This window comes from Salvelinus sp. IW2-2015, linkage group LG2 (genome assembly GCF_002910315.2).
Source record: "Salvelinus sp. IW2-2015 linkage group LG2, ASM291031v2, whole genome shotgun sequence".
Taxonomy (NCBI): Eukaryota; Metazoa; Chordata; class Actinopteri; order Salmoniformes; family Salmonidae; genus Salvelinus; species Salvelinus sp. IW2-2015.
In genome coordinates this window covers 37083549-37108694 of record NC_036839.1, presented here as the reverse complement: position 1 = coordinate 37108694, position 25146 = coordinate 37083549, and the positions used below count along the sequence as shown (strand labels likewise).

At 45.6% G+C, this 25146-nt stretch overlaps 2 protein-coding genes across 2 annotated transcripts in view; both read left to right on the top strand.

The window, feature by feature from the left end:
- The first annotated feature begins 317 nt into the window (after positions 1 to 317).
- On the top strand, positions 318 to 4236 carry LOC111971706 (lanC-like protein 3). Its single transcript, XM_070446555.1, is given in 6 exon segments — positions 318 to 416; positions 418 to 852; positions 1033 to 1156; positions 3030 to 3227; positions 3330 to 3537; positions 4077 to 4236. Coding segments are annotated over 6 exon segments (1224 nt in total).
- Positions 4237 to 8002: 3766 nt separating this feature from the next.
- Positions 8003 to 25146, top strand: part of xk (X-linked Kx blood group (McLeod syndrome)) — a 28686-nt gene continuing 11542 nt past the window's right edge. Inside the window, exons 1-2 of the mRNA XM_024009823.2 lie at positions 8003 to 8620; positions 20298 to 20560. Of these exons, the coding sequence (XP_023865591.1) occupies positions 8376 to 8620; positions 20298 to 20560 (508 nt within the window). The 5' untranslated portion in view covers positions 8003 to 8375. The remainder of the gene's footprint in view (positions 8621 to 20297; positions 20561 to 25146) is intronic.

Here is a 25146-nt window from a genome sequence, read left to right as displayed (position 1 = left end):
ATTTTTCTGATCAAAAGTGGTTGGAATAATTTGCTTTAATCGATTGATTAACAAAAATAATTGTCTTCAAACACTAGGCACATGTGATGTTGGAATAAMAATAACAAATCGGCATTGATTGAGGGGGATAGAGAATGCGGTGTTGAGAATACAAGTCCCATAAATCTTAGGTAGTTTATGGTTGGTAGAATAAGACCTTTCCGGGTTCCATAAAGACGCCTGATCATCACCAACATTAGGCTACTAGACATTTTATCCAAGGCGTTTAACAGTCAGTGGTAGGCTATTGGCCAGTGCATTGCTTCTTTCCATTGGTGATGGAAAACACCCGTTGCTTTGCCAACTGTTTCGCCGACTACAAAGGTAAGTTCCTCGTAGGTCAAGGCGTCGAATCGGTGGTACCCACGGCCAATGCCTTTTATAGAGAAGATTCTAAACAAGGTGCCACTCRGATCCACTGACTGCGATGGTGGGCTATACGACGGACCCGCTGGGGTGGCATACAAGCTGTACCATGTCTCCGAATGTGCTTTGTTTTCCGACCATATGGATACTTATCTCAAAACCTCAAAGCAGATCATTGACGTGTCTGTTGGGTACGTGGATGGGGAGAAGGACACAAACATGCAGGCCTCCTTTCTCCTCGGCGGGGCGGACATCTATGCCGTTGCCGCGATGGTGTACAAAGCCCTGGGCTTGGCGGACTTCGTCAAGCCGCTTACCAAATTTCGGAACCTGTGGAAGATATGCTCACCCATCAATTTCTTGGAGTGCGGCTCTGACGAGCTGTTCGTGGGGCGGGCGGGGTACCTGTGCGCTGCCCTGGTGCTGAAACAGAAACTGGGGATAGAGGTGAGAGCCTGAGGGAACAGGGAAAATACAAATTACTAAAATCAAAAAATGTTTAGGGCTACTGACCAGGAGAAATATGACCTGAAAAAKAATGTATCTCTACTGCCTCTCTTGGCTCCATATTCCCTGATCTCAAACATTACTTTAATGAAATAACACTTATCAAATCTAATTTCACACATTCTTAGCAAGGATCAGATCCAGGCCATTTGCCAGGCTATCATAGAGTCTGGTAAACAGTATGCCACAAGGAAGAGAAAACCCTTTCCTCTCATGTACTCCTACTATGGGACAAAGTATTTGGGTAAGTAGGCCTACATGTCTAGCCTACATGGTTGAGTGGCAGGAGGCGGGATTGCTAATGAGTTTATATTGTCATGAGGGCCTTAAATGACCTCTTTGTCATTTGTGTGACGCCTTTGCTCTTACCTGAAAGGACTAGATAGGTGAAAGCCCAGTAGCAGCCACAGTACCCAGACCCAGACCCACCACCTCAACAGAACACAGTATCCAGACCCACCGCCTCAACAGAACACAGTACCCAGACACAGACCCACCGCCTCAACAGAACACAGTACCCAGACCCACCGCCTCAACAGAACACAGTACCCAACACAACCCACCGCCTCAACAGAGCACAGTACCGAAGACCCACCGCCTACAGAACACCAGTACCCAGACCCACCGCCTCAACAAGAACACAGTACCCAGACCCCACCGCCTCAACAGAACACAGTACCAGACACAGACCCACCGCCTCAACAGAACACAGTAACCCAGACCCAGACCCACCGCCTCAACAGAACACAGTACCCAGACCCACTTCCTCAACAGAGCACAGTACCCAGACCCACCGCCTCAACAGAGCACAGTACCCAGACCGACCGCCTCAATAGAACACAGTACCCAGACCCAGCGCCTCAACAGAACATAGTACCCAGACCCACCGCCTCACAACACAATACCCAGACCCACCGCCTCAACAGAACACAGTACCCAGACACCACCGCCTCAACAGAACACAGTACCCAGACCCACCGCCTCAACAGAACACAATACCCAGACCCACCGCCTCAACAGAGCACAGTACCCAGACCCACCGCCTCAACAGAACACAATACCCAGACCCACCGCATCAACGAAACATACGAAACCACCGCCTCACAGAACACAATACCAGACCACCCCTCAACAGAAACATACCCAGACCCACCCCCTCAACAGAACACAGTACCCAGACCCACCCGCCTCAACAGAACACAATACCCCAGACCCACTGCCTCAACAGAGCACAGTACCCAGACACAGACCCACCGCTCAACAGAACACAGTACCGAGACCCACCGCCTCAACAGAACACAGTACCAGACCCACTGCTCAACAGAGCACATACCCAGCACAGACCACCGCCTCAACAGAAAACAGTACCGAGACCCACCGCCTCAACAGAACACAGTACCCAAGACCCACCGCCTCAACAGAACACAGTACCCAGACCCACCGCCTCAACAGAACACAGTACCCAGACCCACCGCCTCAACAACACAGTATCCAGACCCACCGCCTCAACAGAACACAATAACCAGACCCGACCCACCGCCTAACAGACAACAATACCCAGACCCACCGCCTCAACAGAGCACAGAACACAGTACCAATCCACCGCCTCAACAGAACACAGTACGCAGAAACCACTGCCTCAACAGAGACAGCACCCAGACCCACTCCTCAACAGAGCACAGTACCAGACACCGCCTCAACAGACACAGTACCCAGACCCACCGCCTCAACAGAACACAGTACCCAGACCCACTTCCTCAACAGAACACAGTACCCAGAACCACTGTCAACAGAACACAGTACCCAGACCCACTGCCTCAATAGAACACAGTACCCAGAACCACTGCCTCAACAGAACACAGTACCCAGAACCACTGCCTCAATAGAACACAGTACCCAGACCCACTGCCTCAACAGAACACAGTACCCAGACCTGGACCCACCACCTCAATAGAACACACGTGTTCCATGTGTCCAGCATTTGACTGCAAGAGTCACAGGGTATTCTCTAATGGAATCAGAGAGGCTGTCTTTTTGAATGGATGCTGGCTATTGAATCATGTATGTGCTGCTTGTGTGTGTGTGGTGTGTGTGTGCACCTGTGTTTCTCTCCCCAGGTGCGGCCCATGGCCTGTCGTCGGTGCTGCAGATGCTGCTGTGTTACCAGGAGGTGCTGAATGGAGGGGACAGGGATCTGGTCTGGCAGAGTGTGGACTTCCTCATGAACCAGGAGCAGAACTGTAACTAGCCAGCCGAGCTGGGAGCCATGACAGAGAGGGAGAATGAGCTGGTGCACTGGTGCCATGGAGCCCCAGGTACACTTTCAATCTGGCTCTTAATTGATTGATGTACTGATTTAGATAAGGTAAGTGGTTTCCCAGGTTTCCAATGTAATTGATGCTCATGCCTCTTCCCAGGTGTAGCCTACCTCTTTGCCAAAGCCTACCTGATCAATAGGAAGCCCCAGTACCTAGACACATGCATCCGCAGTGGGGAGCAGGTGTGGCAGAAGGGCCTGCTGAAGAAAGGTCCAGGGATCTGCCATGGGGTGGCAGGCAGTCCCTACGTCTTCATGTTACTGTACCGCCTCACAGGGAACTCCAAATACATCTACCGTGCTCAGAGGCATGGAGGCTCAGTTGGAGCCTCTCTCTCTTTCTCTGTCTCCTGTACTCTTCTAATATCTAATTTCTTTGTTTATCTCCCCTTATCTCACCCTTGATGAAAGTCCATAGCTTCTAGTGGCTTCCTCTCCTTGGTCTGCACTGATCTGAAAACACAGGCTGGGTTAAAGCAACGTAGTGGATTCCTTGCAGTGTAGTGCTTTCACCTGACGTGCTCTTTCACATCAGCGCATATGTGGAGATAGGACATGAGAAGAGGAAGCAACTTTTGACTATTGAGATGCAACCCCCTGTCCTGCCTCACCCTCACCAAAGATACTGTATATAATGACGAGATGATTTTGTCTCCACCCTAACAATGGGAGTCGTTGTCCCAAAGGTGGGAAGACAGTCGATATGCTTATCAGTCTGCTTATTAAGCTCAATGAGCCCATAGAAACACATTGAATAACACTGCGTGGACAGATGTTGACGGTAGTGGACCCACAAGCTTCGCCTCTTCCTCTGCCCTGACCCAAGTATCCTCTTTTCTCCCCACAGGTTTGCAGGTTTCCTGTTTACGGAAGAGTTCAAGGTGGGCTCCTGCTCAGTCACCAGTGTTTATAGTCTGTTTGAGGGCCTGTCTGGAACCGTTTGCTTCTTGGTTGACCTCCTTCAGCCCGACCAATCAGAGTTCCCACTCTTCAGTGTGTTTGTGTGATTAAGGCTACGGTTGAACAATGCATCCTTCCTTCCTCCTTACATTACAAGGATGGCTCACCACAGAATTAAAACTTGAACTGGTTATGTGATCACTGATTGTTCTTTTAWTATTGTGAAGTGTTTATGTGATTCTTAGATGAACTGTGTTGTTAATATCTGAGGGTGAGGGTGTCGCTATCAACGTGGGACATTTCTCCCACAACATCTATGCTCTGCTGACATTGACGTTCTGCTTTATTTCCTGTCAGGTGAAAATACGAAGGCCTCCCTTTCAAATCAAATCAATTTTATTGGTCACATACACATGGCTAGCAGATGTTAATGCGAGTGTAGCAAAATGCTTGTGCTTCTAGTTCCAACAGTGCAGTAATATCTAACAAGTAATCTAACAAATTCACAACAACTACCTTATACACACAAATGTAAAGGGATGAATAAGAATAGAATGTTACATATTAAAGTATAGTGGATGAGCAACGGCCCGTATGGCAAAGCAGATGCAGTAAATGGTATAGAATGCAGTATATACAGTTGAAGTGGGAAGTTTACATACACCTTAGCCAAATACATTTAAACTCAGTTTTTCACAATTCCTGATATTTATTCCTAGTAAAAATTCCCTGTCTTAGGTAAGTTAGAATCTCCACTTTATTTTAAGAATGTGAAATGTCAGAATAATAGTAGAGGGAATGATTTATTTCAGCTTCATTTCTTTCATCACATTCCCAGTGGGTCAGAAGTTTACAAAACACTCATTAGTATTTAGTAGCATTGCCTTTAAATTGTTTAACTTGGTTCAAATGTTTTGGGTAGCCTTCCACAAGCTGGGTGAATTTTGGCCATTCCTCTTTTTTAATTTTATTATTATTATTCATTTTTTTTTACCCCCTTTCTCCCCAATTTTCGTGGTATCCAATCACTAGTAATTACTATCTTGTCTCATCGCTACAACTCCCGTACAGGCTCGGGGAGAGACGAAGGTCGAAAGCCATGCGTCCTCCGAAGCACAACCCAACAAGCCGCACTGTTCTTAACACAGCGCGCCTCCACCCGGAAGCCAGCCGCACCAATGTGTCGGAGGAAACACCGTGCACCTGGCCCCCTCGGTTAGCACGCACTGCGCCCGGCCCGCCACAGGAGTCGCTGGAGCGCGATGGAACAAGGATATCCCTACCGGCCAAACCTCCCTAACCCGGACGACGCTAGGCCATTGTGCGTCGCCCCACGGACCTCCGGTCGCGGCCGGCTGCGACAGAGCCTGGCGCGAACCCAGAACTCTGGTGGCGCAGCTAGCGCTGCGATGCGTGGCCCTAGACCACTGGCCGCCACCCGGGAGGCCCCCGGCCCATTCCTCTTGACAGAGCTGGTGTAACTGAGTCAGGTTGTAGGCTCCTTGCTCGCAAACACTTTTTCAGTTCTACCCACACATTTTCTATGGGATTGAGGTCAGGGCTTTGTGATGGCCCTCCAATACCTTGACTTAGTTTGTCCTTAAGCCATTTTGGCACAACTTTGGAAGTATGCTTGGGGTCATTGTCCATTTGGAAGACCCATTAGCGACCAAGCTTTAACTTCCTGACTGATGTCTTGAGATGTTGCTTCAATATATCCACATCATTTTTCTTTCCTCATGATGCCATCTATTTTGTGAAATGCACCAGTCCCTCCTGCAGCAAAGCACCCCCACAACAAGATGCTGCCACCCCCGTTTTCAGTTGGGATGGTGTTCTTCGGCTTGCAAGCCTCCCCCTTTTTCCTCCAAACATAACGATGGTCATTGTGGCCAAACAGTTCTATTTTTGTTTCATCAGACAGAGGACATTTCTCCAAAAAGTACGATCTTTGCTCCCATGTGCAGTTGCAAAGCGTAGTCTGGCTTTATGTGTTTTTAGGGAAGTGGATTCTTCCTTGCTGGAGCGGCCTTTCAGGTTATGTCGATATAGGGACTCGTTTTACTGTGATATAGATACTTTTTGTAACTGGTTTCCTCCAGCATCTTCACAAAGATCCTTGCTGTTGTTCTGGGATTGATTTGCACTTTTGCACCAAAGTATGTCATCTCTAGGAGACAGAACGCGTCTCCTTCCTCAGCGGTATGATGGCTGGCGTGGTCCATGGTGTTTATACATGTGTACTATTGTTTGTAGCAGATGAACGTGGTACCTTCAGGCATTTGGAAATTGCTCCCAAGGATGAACCAGACTTGTGGAGGTCTCCATTTTTTTCTGAGTTCCTGGCTGATTTCTTTTGATTTTCCAATGATGTCAAGCAAAGAGGCACTGAGTTTGAAGGTAGGCTTGAAATACATCCACAGGTACACCTCCAATTGAATCAATGATGTCGAATTAGCTATGCAGAGCTTTCTGCAAGCCATGACATCATTTTCTGGAATTTTCCAAGCTGTTTAAAGGCAGTCAACTTAGTGTATGTAAACTTCTGACACACTGGAATTGTGCTATTAAGTGAAATAATCTGTCTGAACAATTGTTGGAAAAATTACTTGTGTCATGCACAAAGTAGATGTCCTAACCGACTTGTCAAAACTATAGTTTGTTAACAAGAAATGTGTGGAGTGGTTGAAAAACGAGTTTTAATGAATCCAACCTAAGTGTATGTAAACTTCCGACTTCAAATGTACATATGAGATGAGTAATGTAGGATATGAAAACATTATTAAAGTGGCGTTATTTAAAGTGACGAGTGATACCTTTATTACATTCATTTATTGAAGTGGTCAGAGATTTGAGTCTGTATGTTGGCAGCAGCCTCTCTATGGCTGTTTAACAGTCTGATGGCCTTGAGATAGAAGCTGTTTTACAGTCTCAGTACAGTCTCAGTATTTTTGGCCTTTCTGTGACATCGGKTRYTGTAGGTGTCCTGGAGGGCAGGTAGTTTGCCCCCAGTGATGCATTGTGCAGACCGCATTACCCTCTGGAGAGCCTTGCGGTTGAGGGCGGTGCAGTTGCMGTACCAGGCGGTGATACAGCCCGACAGGATGCTCTCGATCATCCTTTAGATGATAATGTACAGTGGCGCAGTGGTCTAAAACACTGCATCTCAGTACAAGAGGTGTCACTGCAGTACTTGGTTCGAATCCAGGCTGCATCACTTCTGGCCGTGATAGGGCCCGTCGTTGTGGACTATGAATCCCATTGTTCGGGCGGAGACACAAGCATCTCGACATTATATCCAGTTTCTCTGTTTACTGTGCTAATGCAAATACAAATAAGAGTAATGGAGAGCACTGTATAATACGGCATACTTAGCATACTGATAGGTATTAGGCCTACACAGATCAACACATGGTTCACTTGAGGGTGCTGTTAAAATAGGTCCAAATATCATCATTAGTAATCTCGATCAACTCAAACCATTGTTTATCACCTGGGAACTCTTGCAACTTTATTGCAACTTTCTTAAGACGCATTAAACGGAGGTTTTAACATGAGCCATTTGCTTCACTGTATGGCAACAGCCGTACATTCATTTGTACCCTGATATTTGGTGAGCTACTCTCCAGTTGAAAAATGCCCAATTTCTTATGGACGCTATCTGTGATGTTACTCTCTGAACTGGCCTTACTTGAGAACACTAGATTAGACTGTATCTGTGACGCAATTTTTGGGGGAGGAAATCTGTTGAGGTCAATGTTTCCATGTGTTGCATTGTCAATATGTAGATAGCCTAAAGGCTTCCTGGTCTTTAAAGATAACCTCTTGATAATGTATACTGTATACTATAATGTGGGCCTATTGATATTTTCATGTAAAGCCTCCTGTAATATTGTGGCATTTTTTCCTTAAATGTGTAATTTATTGATTTGCAGGATCACTAAAGCCTTCCAAATTGAGGATAATTACTGTTATTTTTGTTGTTGTTGAACAGCGATGAGGGCGCCTCTGAATGTGTTTTTATCATTAGTTCTCCGCACACATGAGCGCAATGCGAGCTCACCGCGCCACCTACCGGTCCTTTCCGGAACAACACCACTAGGCGAGAAAAAGCCTGTCAAATAGATGAGCCCTAGACACAGCAAGCGCTCGACAGGAGAGCATCTCCCTCTCGGAGTCGGCTCTCGGTTAATGCACGATGGTAGGGAAGAGCGGCCCGCCTTCCCCGATGGCTGAGTGAGTGAGGATGCGACTCCCCAGCTCCATATTTGTGTCGGTGTCTCTGTTCACGGCTGAGACCACGGCAGCCCTCTACCTCAGCTCCACATACCGCTCCGACGGCGACCAGATCTGGCAAGGGCTCACCCTCCTCTTCACCCTAGTAACGTCGGTGCTCGTGCAGCTAACGCTCACCTTCATTCACCGGGACCTTAGCAGGGACCGACCGCTTGTTCTGCTGCTTCACATCCTGCAGCTCGGACCCATCGTGAGGTAAGTGGCCGGTGGAAGAGGGGAGAGAGCTGTGCTCTCCTACAGTTTCCCGTTATTTATGTGCGCTCTACCATCACCACACCGAGCCACCTCCAGATCCGTAGCATCATGCAGTTGTAAGTARGCTAGTCCACCACTGCTGATCTCTAAAGCTGCCTGGCAAAGATTGTACAATATCTCGCCTTGAATGAAAAGGTTTGGTAGACAATGACCAAACCGTGGCTGAAATGCGTGACAACGTCGTGGGTGATTCAATGTTGTTTCAATACAATGGAGATTTAAATTCCCTCACCTGTCGGGGGAATGCTCAATGTGTGACCTCATAAGAAGATTATAGACTGACGATGGAGAATCGGAGCGCAACGTGTCAGTCTTGCTGTATTTGTTGTTGTGGCCCTTTTGTCTCTTGCTACAGGCCACAACACACACTGCGCCGTGCGCAGTAGGGCCTGCAGAGCCAGGGGCGGATTTAGTCATTTGGATGCCCCAGGCAGAGCCCAGGTTTTACAACCTGGACTCAGGGGCAGAGATAACGTTGTAAGCGTTTATCTGGAACACTCGAAATAGTATGATATGTTAAGTTTAGTATGGCATGTATTAAGTTGTGGATGTCCATCATCCATTTTGTATGATATATTATGATCACAATATGACAAATGGCAATTCCTACAATATGTTACAAATTGCAATTCGTACAATATGTTACGAATTTGCTAAATGTATGATATCTTACGAATTCCAATGTTAGCATTCTAATGTTAGCATAGCTAGGTGGCTAATGTTAACTAGGCTAGGGGTTAGGGGTTAAGGTTAGGGTTAATGTCAGCAGAGGCTCCTCAGAGGAGGAAAGGGAGGACAATCCTACTCAGTGAATTTCCTAAAAATAAAAATAGTGAAACATTAAAAAAGTTAGCCTTTTTAGATAAAACTATACTAAATATATTAATGTCACCAAACKGATTAAAACACACTGTTTTGGAATGAAGGTCTACTGTAGCCCCAACAGCACTCTTTGGGGTTGCACCATRGTGTAGCCAGAGGACAAGCTATTTACTATCCACCTCAGGGTACATTGACTTTAATACAAAACCTATTGAACCCCATTCATAGACTTACACAGTAATTATTAAGACTTACGGAGGATGTCCTCCAGCCTATCAGAGCTCTTGCAGCATGAACTGACATGTTGTCCAYCCAATCAAAGGATCAGAGAATGAATCTAGTACACAAAGCTACAGCTACCTAGCACTGCAGTGCATAAAATGTGGTRAGTAGAGATAGACAATAGTTGAACAGTTTTGAACAAATTAATTTATAAAAAAATTAAGGAGAAGCAGCAGAGAGAGAGAGCTATATATATATATATATTTTTTTTAACTTCCACTTACATAACTAGCTAATGCAGCTCGCTAATTTAGCCTACTCAAACACCCAGCTCAAAAAGAGAGAAATGCTATTTATATTAGCTGGCTATCCAACACCGGAACTCTTCCAAGTCAAGGTAAACTTTCGGTTTTATTAATTTATTGCCACTGGGGCCCGCCGGTGTAACTGCTAAACTGCTTGCTTTACACTGTACTGCGTGATTGTAGCGGGTTTACTAACACATTAGTTCTAGTAGCTATGTTGACTATGACATTAGCTAATATGGTGACATTGACAACGATGTAGGCTGTGTGTAGTGGTTAGCGGTTATGGTATGAAGGTTTGGATTGAATCGTTTTTTTTGCCTGGTCACAGAGAGCTGTTGTGTTGTGCACTGAATTCCACAAGCGAAGGGAAAATGTGAGAGAAGGAGAGCAGGTAGATGCGAGAAGGAATAATACAACGAGCAAAGTGATGTTGCTGTTTGTATGTGGCTGCTATGAAAGTGAACTGTGTGTGCGGGTGATCTGTTGAAAACGTTTCTTAAACAGAAAGAAACGGGGATAAACCTACCAGAATTTGTCCTTGTTTGCAACTGTTTGGACTAATGATTACACCCTAGATCAGCTAGATGCAGGCAAGAGTGGGCAAGGCAATATTGAATGTGTCACTGTCTGTCACCTTGGTTACTCCAATTGTCTCTCGACCTGTGCAACTACGTTATAAACTTTCATTCTTAGGCTAGGTTGTAGCAACCTCATGATGGGTATAGGGAAAATGATCATGTAGTAGCCTAAACCTATCGATGTTACATTACATTGAGCTGGGTGAATGGAATATGAATGAGGGGGGTGGCCTTGCGTGGAGCCTCAAGCGGAGMAATTATAAAAAATTAATTATTCCAAGTATTATTTGTTTTAAATTTTGCCMAGCTCACAAGACCCCTTGATGATGTGAGGCCTGAGGCAATTGCCTATTCTGCCTTATGGCAAGTCCACCACTGTGGAGAGCTGATCAATAGGCCTAGTCCCATGATCAATAKAGCACACCGCAAACCACTGCAGCACCGCATGAACAACACACCAACCGTTTTAGCTGCATAGGGAGCCTTGATTTAAAGACCCTGGAATGCGACCGACCATTGRCCACTCATTACTCTAATCAAATTCCCTAAATAACACATAGGCCTATCAATATACAGTAAATTCATTATGTAGGCGCTAACTGAAAATATATCAAATTTGTCCTTGCTATAGCTGTCTGAGCAATAATCCACAGTGCAGGCCTATTGTGAGATATGAACTTGTGTTTTGTTTATATGTCTATTGTCCATGAAAGCAGCTCAGTATTCCCATGACTGGTGTTGAATCAGAGGTAATATAACACCCATAGCCATAATCTTCTCCTGCTGAGTCTCTGTTGCTTAATGATTTTCTTGACCTCCCATGGCTCTGCTGTCTTTGTGTGGGAGGGCAAACCTCCAAGAATGCCTCGACAGTTCTGTCCTACTGGGAAAAAAAGGTATACGCAAACGCGCTTCAGGCCAGCTTAAATGAAAARGGGGGATCAGGTGCTCGACTGAGGGACTTGAAAATCCAAAGAACATTCCTTCAACTGGTGACTATCCGGGAGAATAAAGAAAGAATAAAGAGGATCACTGTTTCTGTGTAAATCTGATAGATTTATTGACAAGACAAACAGTTATGTCCTACTGTCATGGTCCCTGACCAATAAATAACTAAGCTGGAATAGCAGTGACTATGCAGTATGTATCCCTGAATAACCCCAATACGTATATAGTTCCTATATACCCCATAATAGGCCAGGCCCTACCCTGTCCCAGACACTTAGTTATCAGTTATCAGTTATCAGTAAGCCCAGTGCTGGCCTGGCCATCTGCCCTTCATGGCCAGACTCAGTAGGAATTTATACTAATCCCATCTCTAGAGAGACACACTGACCACAGTTCTTCCTACTGGATGGATGCACCAAATAATCACAGACACGCACAGTTTTGGAATCTGCAAACCAGAGGACTACAGAATACACCCACCCAATAGCTCCAGAATACACCCACAATGGAACTCACCAGAGCCTTCTGCAATGGAATATGCAAATAGTAGTATCCTTGGGTATTGCCCTTGGACTCAAGGTGCTCAGTTGATTTGAGTTTCACTGACCAGGGCCGTAACAACATATGAGGACACCGAGGTCCGGACCTCAGTAATTTTGTCTAATTTGAAGAGAAAAAAAATTATACAAATATAAATGTTATACACAATAAAGAAAATAATTTACGAATCAACATCTAAATATTGATCCCAGCGCTGATCAAAGCTCAGAAAGCTTATTTTCTTAATCTGACTGAGTTCTAATCACACAGGTCTGCCTCTTTGCGAATGAGTGGAATCATGAACAGTGGTTTGTTTTTTATGTTCGCCTGCGTCCGCCCGATTTGCCTTTTTAGCAGCACATTCATCACTCTCTCAAACTGCTTACTCCGCCCTCTCACGGCACAGGCCAAGGGACTGAGACGATAAACTAACCACCCCATCTCGGAGCCGACTCAAGTAGGCAACTAGAGACGCTGCTGACATTGTGTTTGCGAGATCCCGGACAAAAGGCCACTTTAAAACCGTCCTGCGACCCAAGCCGTGTCAACAGACATCCCCCCCAAACAAACAAAAACCGACTCTCTGAGAATGCACAACTGATAAATAGTCACTTTTAGATATGTCAGTCAGTCAGGGGCCAGTTGCCAGCAGATACTTCTATTGCAATAATGTTGAGGGGCTCTGGCTAGTATTATTTAGCCAGCTAAGCCACTACATCACTGATATTAATAGAGAATCGTAGTCATATTCTAATCATTCATGTGAATGTGATAATACCACAGAGTTTCTAAACCCAGAGGCGCAACAACGTGAGACTTCCGGGRACGCTTGCAAAACAGACCAAGCAGACCAGGCCGGGGTTTGGGGTTTATATTTAGTTGGGGTTTGAGAAGTGATAGATTATTCTTTGGTTGTTCATTTTCTCGAAATCTAAAAGCACAACCTAGATTTGAGGCAATGTCTTAAGTAGTTGAACATGTTATTACTTCAACCTCGTTTTCATTTTTGTATAAAAAAAACCTTTTTCAAATCAAATCATATTTGATTTGTCACATGCGCCGAATACAACAGGTGTAGACCTTACAGTGAAATGCTTGCTTACAAGCCCTTAACCAACAATGCAGTTAAGAAAATACATTTAAAAAAGTAAGAGATAAGAATAACAAATAATTAAAGAGCAGCAGTAAATAACAATAGCAGGACCATATACAGGGGGTACTGGCTAGTCAATGTACGGGGGCACCGGTGTCGAGGTAATTGAGGTAATATGTAGGTTGAGTTATTAAAATGGCTATGCATAGATAATAACAGAGAGTAGCAGCAGCGTTCCAGAGGGGGGGAGGCAATGCAAATAGTCTGGGTAGCCATTTCATTAGATCTTCAGGAGTCTTATGGCTTGGGGGTAGAAGCTGTTTWGAAGCCTCTTGGACATAGACTTGGCGCTCTGGTACCGCTTTCCGTGCGGTAGCAGGGAGAACAGTCTGTGATTAGGGTGGCTGGAGTCTTTGACCATTTTTAGGGCCTTCCTCTGACACCGCCTGGTATAGAGGTCCTGGATGGCAGGAAGCTTGGCCCAGTGATGTACTGGGCCGTACGCACTACCCTCTGTAGTGACTTGCGGTCGGAAGCCGAGCAGTTGCCATACCAGGCAGTGATGCAACCAGTCAGGATGCTCTCAATGGTGTAGCTGTATAACCTTTTGAGTATCTGAGGAAACATACCAAATCTTTTCAGTCTCCTGAGGGGGAATAAGAACAAATTCTTATTTACAATGACAGCCTACCCCGGCCAAACCATAACCTGGACGAGTCTGGGCCAATTGTGCGCCGCCCTACGGGATTCCCAATCACGTCCGGTTGTGATACAGCCTGGAATCAAACCAGGGTCTGTAGTGATGCCTCCAGCACTGAGATGCAGTGCCTTAGACCGCTGCGCCACTTGGGAGCCCCTATCTATAACAGTGGACACTCACTGACACTATAGCTAGCCTGGGGGTATGTGTGATGTTGTGTTTCCTAGTTGAACAGATGGATGGATATGTGGTGTCATACATCACTCAAAGCTGATGGGGTGTTGTTGAATAATGCTTGTCAGTGACGGCCTCTGGATATATGGCCTGCATCTYTTGAGTCTAAAATGTAATGATGGGTCTAAAAGCATGTATCTCTGACTCACGCCCTTGCTCCTCCATTGCACAGGCAGTTCTAAGACTAGCACATGTTGCTGCTTCCTGGTTCTTATCTGTGATAACACAAGTGGAGAAGGGAGGGTATCAGTCTGCACAGAAGCAGAAAGCCACATCCTGAAAACATACAGCATACACTAGACTGTGAAGTGAGGCCAAATGACCAAAGTTTACATTTCTGCTTCTGGAATGTTTGGAGATGTTTAAATGAATAGTTTTAATTACATTTATTTGAAAGGGGCAGTACACAGGAAACAAGTGCCACCATGTGCCAGATTTAGACAAGAGGGCAATTCCCATCGACTCCCTGGGCAGGTGGTTAAAAGCAGCTTCATCTAAATTGCTTTGTTGATGTCTTTCTCCATTAACATGATTGAGTTACCCATTTTGACTTATTAATTTATATTTTATTCACTCTCACCCTAGCTGCTCCAGTTCTCCATTACAAGCCTGTGATCACTTTCCTACTGTTGTAATTATGTTCCAAAGCCAGTCCCTTGCCTGCATTCTCTAGTTTACCACTACACACACACACGCCATTCCACACACACACACACACACACACACACACACACACACAACACACACACACACACACACACACACAACACACACACACACACACACACACACCATCACACACACACACACACACACCACACACACACCACACACACAACAACACAAATTCATCATACGAGCTCTAAATGGAAATGCTATGCGACCCTGGGACACTAATCCCTTAATTGCAATTTCAATAACGCTTCATCATCAAGTAGCTAGGATGACGGACTGTTATGTAGTAGTAGGCCCAAAGAATGATTTTCTTCCCATGTGACCTGAAACTATTCTGATATCTATAGGCCTCAGGCTCAGTTTCCTTGTCAGGGCATACTGGTCAAGTAAAATGCCTGGGCCTAGACTACTACTGTATGAGCATACTGATACGGTGAGGCTCTCTGATGGATTAGCAAGTGTAGTTGCTAAAGCTGTTAGGTATTAGTGATAGGGTTAGCAGAGAGTTAGAGTTAAGCAGCGCAGCCTTTATAGCGTGAAGGCATACTAATTACCACTTATGCGTGTCACTGGGACCCTGTTTAGCCTGATAAACAGCCTGTCCCCACTGGCCCTGTGACCGTAAACTCCCTCGCTGTCTTTTATTGGGCGCTGTGGACCAGAGCTGCTTTACCCAGACAAGTGAATGAGTTATCACGCCCGGCCACAGCCCAGTCGACACACCCGCCCACCCGGGCCTTTAGTCTTTAGCCGCATGGAAGATGTGACTGCCTGAGTCGACTGCTCTACTGAGAAAGCCGGTTAGTCATGTTGACTAATGTGTGGAGCTGGCAACTGGTCGAACTCACGGATAGAGTTGGTTTACCTATGGGACGTATAGATCCAGCTGGCCTGTGATAGTTGTGTTTGATGTTGATAGTGTTGTTATGTTGATAGTGTTGTTTAATGTTGATAGTGTTGCAGGTGGTGTTTATGTTGATAGTGATGCAGGTGGTGTTTATGTTGATAGTGTTGCAGGTGGTGTTTATGTTGATAGGTGAACACGTTTAAATGTTTTACTCACGTCAGCCACAGAGAAGGCGAGGGCAGGGCGCAGTCTTTGTTAGCGGGCCGTGACGGTGGCACTGTATTATCCTCAAAGCGGGCAAAGAAGGTGTTTAGTTTGTCTGGAAGCATGACGTCGGTGTCCGTGACGTGGYTGGTTTTCTTTTTGTAGTCCATGATTTCCTGTAAACCCTGCCACATACGTCTTGTGTCTGAGCCGTTGAATTGCTACTCCACCTTGTCCCTGTACTGGCATTTCGCTTGTTTGATTGCCTTGCGGAGAGAATAACTACATTGTTTATATTCAGTCATGTTCCCAGACCTCTTTCCATGGTTAAAATTCTGTGGATTGCGCTTTCAGTTTTGCGCGAATGCCGACATCCATCCACAGTTTCTGGTTAGGGTAGGTTTTAATAGTCACAATAGGTACAACTTCTCCAATCCACTTCTTTATAAACGCACTCACCGAGTCAGCGTAAAGGTCGATGTTGTTCTCTGAGGCTGACCGGAACATATTCTAGTCCGCGTGATCAAAACAATCTTGAAGCGTGGCTTCCGATTGGTCGGAAGCGTTGAATGGTTCTCTTCACTCGTACATCCTGTTTGAGTTTCTGCCTATAAGACGGTAGGAGCAAGATGGCTTTGTGGGCTTTGTATGCATTGCGAAAGTTAGAGTAGCAGTGGTCGAGGGTATTGCTCATGCACGTAGCACAATCAATATGCTGGTAGAATTTAGGTAGGCTTGTTCTCAAATTTGCTTTGTTAAAATCCCAGGCTACAATAAATGCAGCCTCAGGATATATGGTTTCCAGTTTGCATATAGTTCAGTGAAGTTCCTTGAGGGCCACTTGGTGTCTGCTTGAGGGGGAATGTACAAAGCTGTGACTATAACTGACGAGAATTCTCTTGGTAGGTAAAATGGCCGGCATTTGATTGTAAGGAATTCTAGGTCGGGTGAGCAGAAGGACTTGAGTTCCTGTATGTTGTTATGATTACATCATGAGTCGTTAATCATGAAGCATACACCTCCACCCTTCCTCTTCCCAGAGAGGTGTTTATCTCTGTCGGCACAATGCATGGAGAAGSCTGGTGGCTGAACTGATTCCGACAACATATCCAGAGAGAGCCATGTTTCCGTGAAGAACCATGTTTCCGTCTCTCTGGAAGGCAACCCTTGCTCGAATTTCGTCTACCTTGTTGTCAAGAGACTGAACAGAGGATCCACTTCGGGAAAGTCGTATTCCTGGTCGTAATGTTGGTAAGTTGATGTTGCTCTTATATCCAATAGTTCTTCCCGACTGTAGTGTTGCAGGTGGTGTTTATGTTGATAGTGCTGCAGGTGGTGTTTATGTTGATAGTGTTGCAGGTGGTGTTTATGTTGATAGTGCTGCAGGTGGTGTTTATGTTGATAGTGTTGCAGGTGGTGTTTATGTTGATAGTGATGCAGGTGGTGTTTAGTTGATAGTGTTTGCAGGTGTGTTTATGTTGATAGTGATGCAGGTGGTGTTTATGTTGATAGTGAGCAGTGGTGTGTTTATGTTGAGTTGGGATGCAGGTGGTGTTTATGTTGATAGTGTGCAGGTGGTGTTTTATGTTGATAGTGATGCAGGTGGTTGTTTTATGTTGATAGTGTTAATGCGAGGTGGTGTTTTATGTTGATAGTGTTGCAGGTGGTGTTTATGTTGATAGTGATGCAGTGTGTTTATGTTGATAGTGGTTGCAGGTGGGTGGTTTATGTTGATAGTGGCAGGTGGTGTTTATGTTGATAGTGAGTTGCAGTGGTGTTTTAATGTTGATAGTGATGCAGGTGGTGTTTATGTTGATAGTGTGCAGTGGTGTTTATGTTGATAGTGATGCAGGTGGTGTTTATGTTGATAGTGATGCAGGTGGTGTTTATGTTGTAGTGTTTGCAGGTGGTGTTTATGTTGATAGTGTGCAGGTGGTGGTTTAATGTTGATAGTGGTGCAGGTGGGTTTATGTTGTGATGTGGAGTGTGTGGTGTTTATGTTGATAGTGATGCAGGGTGGTGTTTATGTTGATAGTGATTGATGGTGGTGTTTACGTGAGATGGAGTGTGCAAGGTGTGTTATGTTGATAGTGTGCAGGTGGTGTTTATGTTGATAGTGATGCAGGTGGTGTTTATGTTGATTGAGTGTTTGCAGTGGTGGTTTATGTTGATAGTGATGCAGGTGGTTTTATGTTGAAGTATGCAGGGTGGTTTATTTATGTGTCAGGTGGTGTTATGTGACTAGTGTGCAGGTGGTGTTTATGTTATAGTGTTGCAGGTTGTGTTTATGTTGATAGTGATGCAAGGTGGTGTTTATGTTGATAGTTGAGTTGCAGGTGGTGGTTATGTTGAATAGTTGATGAGGTGGTGTTTATGTTGATAGTGTGCAGGTGGTGTTTATGTTGATAGTGATGCAGGTGGTGTTATGTTGATAGTGATGCAGGTGGTGTTTATGTTGAATAGAGTTGCAGGTGGTGTTTATGTTGATAGTGATGCAGGTGGTGTTTATGTATATGAGCAGGTGGTGTTTATGTTGATAGTGATGCAGGTGGTGTTTATGTTGATAGTGATGCAGGTGGTGTTTATGTTGATAGTGTTGCAGGTGGTGTTTATGTTGATAGTGATGCAGGTGGTGTTTATGTTGATAGTGAGCAGGTGGTGTTTATGTTGATAGTGTTGCAGGTGGGTGTTTATGTTGATAGTGATGCAGGTGGTGTTTATGTTGATAGTGATGCAGGTGGTGTTGTGTTTGATAGTGATGCATGGTGTTTATGTGATAGTGATGCAGGTGGTGTTTATGTTGATAGTAGATGCAGGTGGTGTTATGTGATAGTGTGGCAGGTGGTGTTTATGTTGATAGTGATGCCAGGTGGTGTTTATGTGATAGTGATTGCAGGTGTGTTTTATGTTGATAGTGATGCAGTGGTGTTTATGTTGATAGTGATGCAGGTGGTGTTTTGTTGATAGTGATGCAGGTGGTGTTTATGTTGATAGTGATGCAGGTGGTGTTTATGTTGATAGTGATGCAGGTGGTGTTTATGTTGATAGTGATGATAGCGATGTGCGTTTTTCTAGTAGTGCCATATGTGTGAAGATGCTGTTGGTAAGGGAGCTCCGTATCTATGGCTGTTCATTGATGTTTGTTTTTGTTTCTATTGTTGTATGTTATCATCAATGGATTCTAGAGGCTGTATTTTCCAGCGTTTGCAGGATTTTTATTTATTTTTTATTTATTTCACCTTTATTTAACCAGGTAGGCTAGTTGAGAACAAGTTCTCATTTGCAACTGCGACCTGGTCAAGATAAAGCAAAGCAGTTCGACACATACAACAACACAGAGTTACACATGGAATAAACAAACATACAATCAATAATACAGTTGAAAAATATATATACAGCATGTGCAAATGAGGTAGGATAAGAGAGGTAAGGCAATAAATAGGCCATGGTGGCGAAGTAATTACAATATAGCAATTAAACACTGGAATGGTAGAATGTGCAGAAGATGAATGTGCAAGTAGAGATACTGGGGTGCAAAGGAGCAAGATAAATAAATAAATACAGTATGGGGATGAGGTAGATTGGATGGGCTATTTACAGATGAGCTATGTACAGGTGGAGAGATCTGTGAGCTGCTCTGACAGCTGGTACTTAAAGCTAGTGAGGGAGGCAAGTCTCCAGCTTCAGTGATTTTTGCAGTTCGTTCCAGTCATTGGCAGCAGAGAACTTGAAGGAGAGGCGGCCAAAGGAAGAATTGGCTTTGGGGGTGACCAGAGAGATATACCTGCGTGTGCTACGGGTGGGTGCTGCTAGGGTGACCAGTGAGCTGAGATAAGGCGGGGCTTTACCTAGCAGAGACTTGTAGATGACCTGGAGCCAGTGGGTTTGGCGACGAGTATGAAGCGACGGCCAGCCAACGAGAGCATACAGGTYGCAGTGGTGGGTAGTATATGGGGCTTTGGTGACAAAACGGATGGCACTGTGATAGACTGCATCCAATTTGTTGAGTAGAGTGTTGGAGGCTATTTTGTAAATTGAGCGTGGCTGAGGTGCACCCGTGACCAGCTCTGAAACAAGAGGATAAGATATTGTGTGAAAATACAGAAAAGTTCTTGCACACTGTTAAGAGTTTGAGACACTCCCATGGGTTTGGTATCCACAGCAGTGTTCATAATGTCTTCCACATCTTCCCTCTCGTTATTTTAGTATTTTTGTGCTGCTGTAGGTGTGTGGAGGCCTTGGGTACACTACTGCATGAATCATGTTTTATGTGTGTGTGTGTTTCTCTGCTGCTGTAGGTGTGTGGAGGCCTTGGGTACACCACTGCATGAATCATGTTTTATGTGTGTGTGTGTTTCTCTGCTGCTGTAGGTGTGTGGAGGCCTTGGGTACACTACTGCATTAATCATGTTTTATGTGTGTGTGTGTGTTCCTCTGCTGCTGTAGGTGTCTGGAGGCGTTCTGTATCTACGGCAGTGTGGGCCGGGTAGAGGAGCCTTATGTCAGCATCACGCGGAAGCGCCAGATGCCCAGGGGGGGCCAGTCTGAGGAGGTGGAGAGACAGGTGGGGCAGGCAGAGGGCAAGCTGTTCACCCACCGTGCCGCCTTCGCCCGCACCTCTGTCATCCAGGCCTTCCTGGGCTCCGCCCCCCAGCTCACCCTGCAGCTCTACATCTGTGTCCTGCAGCAGGGGGTGTCCATCGGCAGAGGTGAGTGGTGTGTGCGTGTGTGTGACTGTGTGTGTGACTGTGTGTGTGAGGTGGAGAAGTGTGACTTTTAGTTGTATGTTTCAACGTCAGTGTCTGTATATGTATGTGTTTCTATCCGTGTGTGTATGTTTTCTCTCTGTTTGATCACACTTGAGTCATCTTGAGTTCCATGCGTTGAGGGACAGAGGAGGCCCCCAGCTTTCTCAGTATATAGGAACCTCTTTGAGCCTGCACATGAACATAGTTGAGTTATATCTGCTGGTTACCCCCTATAGAGGCTCACTACAGAGATACAGTCCTTCCCCTAAATCCCTCCCCAGAGCAGTGTCACTGTGGTGTGGGCTGATTAGCTAAGTGCCATGTTGGAAATAAGCGGATGGTGTTTTCATGACTCAAAGTGGTATTACGCAACACTCTATAGCACTTTGCTATCAAGGTATTTTATTTAGATCACAGTCTTCAAACTCACTGTTTGAAATAACTGTTTTCGTCCACCACCTGAGTCATGATTATGCAAAATATAGCAACTAGTATCACAGACACATTTGAGTTATGTCACACAGTCTGCTAATACTTCCCTGTTTTATTTTCTGTTATTGAGAATGTCATTCCAGACTGAGGAACTGCTTTGCTGTGTGAGACTGAGTGTGACCAGAGGAAAAGCTTCAAGCTGTTTTGGCTGGTCAGGCAGAATCTGACAGTTCTATGCTATCAAAACAAAAGTGTCATATGTTGACGATGTGAACTATGGCACTTGATATTGCAAATGCTAATCTGTAAATTGATCCAGTGGATCTTGTTGCTATTGTAATGTGTGTACACATTCAAATTTCTCTCAGCCTATCACACAATGTTATGCAAATTAATTGCTGTATGTGATGATGCTGGGGGAGTGCTGAGTCGCAGTGGGTTTGGAGAGGCACTTGTGTGCGTCAGGTTAGTGTTGGGGTGCACTGTGTTCATCCAAATAAATTACAACTTCATTATTTAATGGAAAATCATCGTCCTAGACTGTTTATGCTAGTTAATAACCTACCTGTACGTTTCGGTGGCCTTACAGGCTCGTTACAATTGGTGGCAGCGGATTTTGGGATTAACAAATCAATTAGCTAACAGCAACTCACTCGTTTGGCTAACATTAGCTTGCTATCTGCATGGGAAAATGGAGGGAGAAGTCAAACAACCCGGGAACAGCAATCAACAACCGACAGATGGTGGTAGATCAGCCAGGTGCAAWGGACAGGCGGATTGACTGGCTGGCGTTCATGCCAGAATCTTTTGAGGGGAAAGAAGGCGAATGGACTGCTTGGATTGAACAGTTTGAGTTAGATCGTTTGAACTTTCCCATGCTTTCACTGAGGGGAAATTTGCAGAGATTTTGCAGAACTACAACAGTGTGAAAATGCTTTTGCAGCAGCATTTTGARCATGCTGACTGGAATCGTACCTTTTCTTCAGGACAGGAAACCTAAAGTGGGTGAGTGCATTCGTAAATTTGGCCATGATTTAGGCAGGCTAGCTTCAAGGGTTTACCCAGATTAGAGTGTGTGCGCACGTGATTGGCTTGCACGAGACCATTTTATTACACAAATTGGTTGCAGTGATCTTCGTATTCACCTGCGCAAGGCAGTACAAGAAATATTGGAAGAGGGAATTAGCATTGCTACAGAGCTTGATCAGATAAGACAGCTAGAATTGCTGGAAAGCCAAGACACTGCACAATACAAAGTGAACATGTGTGGGACAGGCGAGGTCACTCTGCCTCCAGTTGGAGACTGTCAGAGTTCCAAAAGAGATGTTTGAGTCATTGTGTGAGAGCTTGGCACAGTTGTGGTCCGAGGTACAACATCTGGCAGAGAAGGAGCCACATCAGAGGGAGGCGTATTAGAACAGAAGATCGTTTCCAGGGTCTTCTACAGCAGCAATGGGAGATCTAGGTTCCCCGGGAGCGACAGAGGACGACCTATGGCAGAGGCCTGCTGGATGAAAAAAGATTGCCCTGACGTGGAAAAGGACAGCACAGCATCGGCTTAAACTACACTCACAGCCGACCAGTCCACAGCAAGTGTTGTGGGGAGTGGGATTTAGCTTGAGTGCAAAATGGCTGAGTTCGAGTGTGAGGTCATGGTGGACTCGGGGGCCCAGGTTTCCATGGTACATGAACAGGTATGGAGAAATGCTACTGGAGATAASAGTGGTACACTGCAACCATACCACTGCACGGTTAAAGTAGCAAATGGACAGTTTCTCTCAGTCCTGGGGAGCTGGTCCACAGTCAWGAACRTTGACGGCCTGAAACTGACCAGGGACTTTGTCATTGTTAGTGACACAGACCAGTGTGCACTGATAGCGACAAACTTCCTGGTAAAATACGGGGCTGTACTTGATTTACAAAAGGAAACATGCTGTGTTTTGGGGAAGCGGATTACACTGATTTTCAGGGGAGAGGCATGGAGAGTGTATAAAGTGATGACTGACACGGTTATACCCTCCAGAAGTTACATATAAGTTGAGGGTACAGTAAACAATGACAAAATTGAGGATCTTCTTGAGCCGTGTGCTGAAGTCACTGATACAAGTTGGCAGCTCAGTGAAGGGGAAAATGCCAGTGCGTGTGAAGAATGTAACCCCTGAATCACAGTTACTGAGGGAGGGCACTGAACTGGGGTTTCTCTATCTGGGAGAAGGGTAGTGAAGACACTATCGTTGCTAGCCTACAGGATTCTAAACTGCCGCCGTACTCTCCCACCACAGCAAAGTGGGACGTAGAACAGTTAATGCAAGAGCTGAACATAGATTGCAGCCAGCTAACTGAGGTGCAGCTGAAAGCTGCAAAGGAAAAGGTGACACCGTCATAGGATGCCACCTTTCCAACAAGTCAGTTCATCACATTTCTGCCCTGCTGAAGCTGCCTCAGTTAACTGTAATTGTTATTATTATGAAGTGGAAGCGTCTCGGAGCAACAACGGCTCAGCAACAAAGTGGTAAGCCACACAATCTCACAGAACGGGACCGCGAGTGCTGAAGCGCGTAAAAATCGTCTGTCCTCAGTTGCAACACCCACTACCGAGTTCCAAACTGCCTCTGGAAGCAACGTCAGCACAAGAACTGTTCGTCGGGAGCTTCATGAAATGGGTTTCCATGGTCGAGCACCCGCATACAAGCCTAAGATCACCATGCGCAATACCAAGCGTCGGCTGGAGTGGTGTAAAGCACACCAGCATTGGACTCTGGAGCAGTGGAAACGTGTTCTCTGGAGTGATGAATCACACTTCACCATCTGGCATTCCAACGGACGAATCTAAGTTTGGTGAATGCCAGGAGAACGCTACCTGCCCGAATGCATAGTGCCAACTGTAAAGTTTGGTGGAGGAGGAATAATGGTCTGGGGCTGTTTTTCATGGTTCGGACTAGGCCCCTTAGTTCCAGTGAAGGGAAATCTTAAAGCTACAGCATACAACAGCTCCCAACTTTGTGGAAACAGTTTGGGGAAGGCCCTTTCCTGTTTCAGCATGACAATGCCTCCGTGCACAAAGCGAGGTCCATACAGAAATGGTTTGTCGAGATCGGTGTGGATGAACTTAACTGGCCTGCAGAAGAGCCCTGACCTCAACCCCATCGAACACCTATGGGATGAATTGGAACGCCGACTGCAAGCCAGGCCTAATTGCCCTGTTGTGGCTGAATGGAAGCAAGTCCCCGCAGCAATGTTCCAACATCTAGAGGAAAGCCTTCCAAGAAGAGAGGAGGCAGTTATAGCATCAAAGTGGGGGGCAACTCAATATTAATGCCCATGATTTTGGAATGAGATGTTCGACGAGCAGGTGTCCACATACCTTTAGTCATGTAGTGTATGTGCGAGAGTGTAGCACTGGTGAACTAGTCCAGCATAATATTAACACATGGGACACCAGGCCTATCAAAATCAGGTTCTGTGTGAATTACAGAAGGTTAAACAAGAACACTGTAAAATATGCATATCCACTTCCTATGATAGATGAGACCTTGAACTCTCTTGCCGGTGCTCAGTAGTTTTCCACTTTAGACTTAGCCAGTGGGTACTGGGAAGTCGAGATGCACCCTTCGAGATGCACCCTGAGGGTCGTAGCAATACTGCTTTTGTGACAAAGAGAGGGCTTTTCGAATTCCAGGTCATGGGGTTTTGGTTGACAAATTCTCCAAGCAGCTTCCTGCATCTCATGGACCTGGTGTTGGCTGACTTACAGTGGACAATATGTCTGGTGTACTTAGACGACATCATAGTGTTTGGTTGTACATTCCAAGAGCATGTGAAGCGCTTATACAAGATTTTCAGTAGATTGGAACAGTCAGGATTTAAGGTGAAACCATCTAAGTGCCATTTGTTCAGGTGACAGGTGAGCTACCTGGGACACATCATCTCGGCTGAGGGAGTGTCCACTGACCCCATGAAAACAGACAGTCAGGTCATGGGCTAGCCCCAAGTCACTGACAGAGACAGTCAGGTCATGGGCTAGCCCCGAGTCACTGACAGAGACAGTCAGGTCATGGCCTAGCCCCGAGTCACTGACAGAGACAGTCAGGTCATGGCCTAGCCCCGAGTCACTG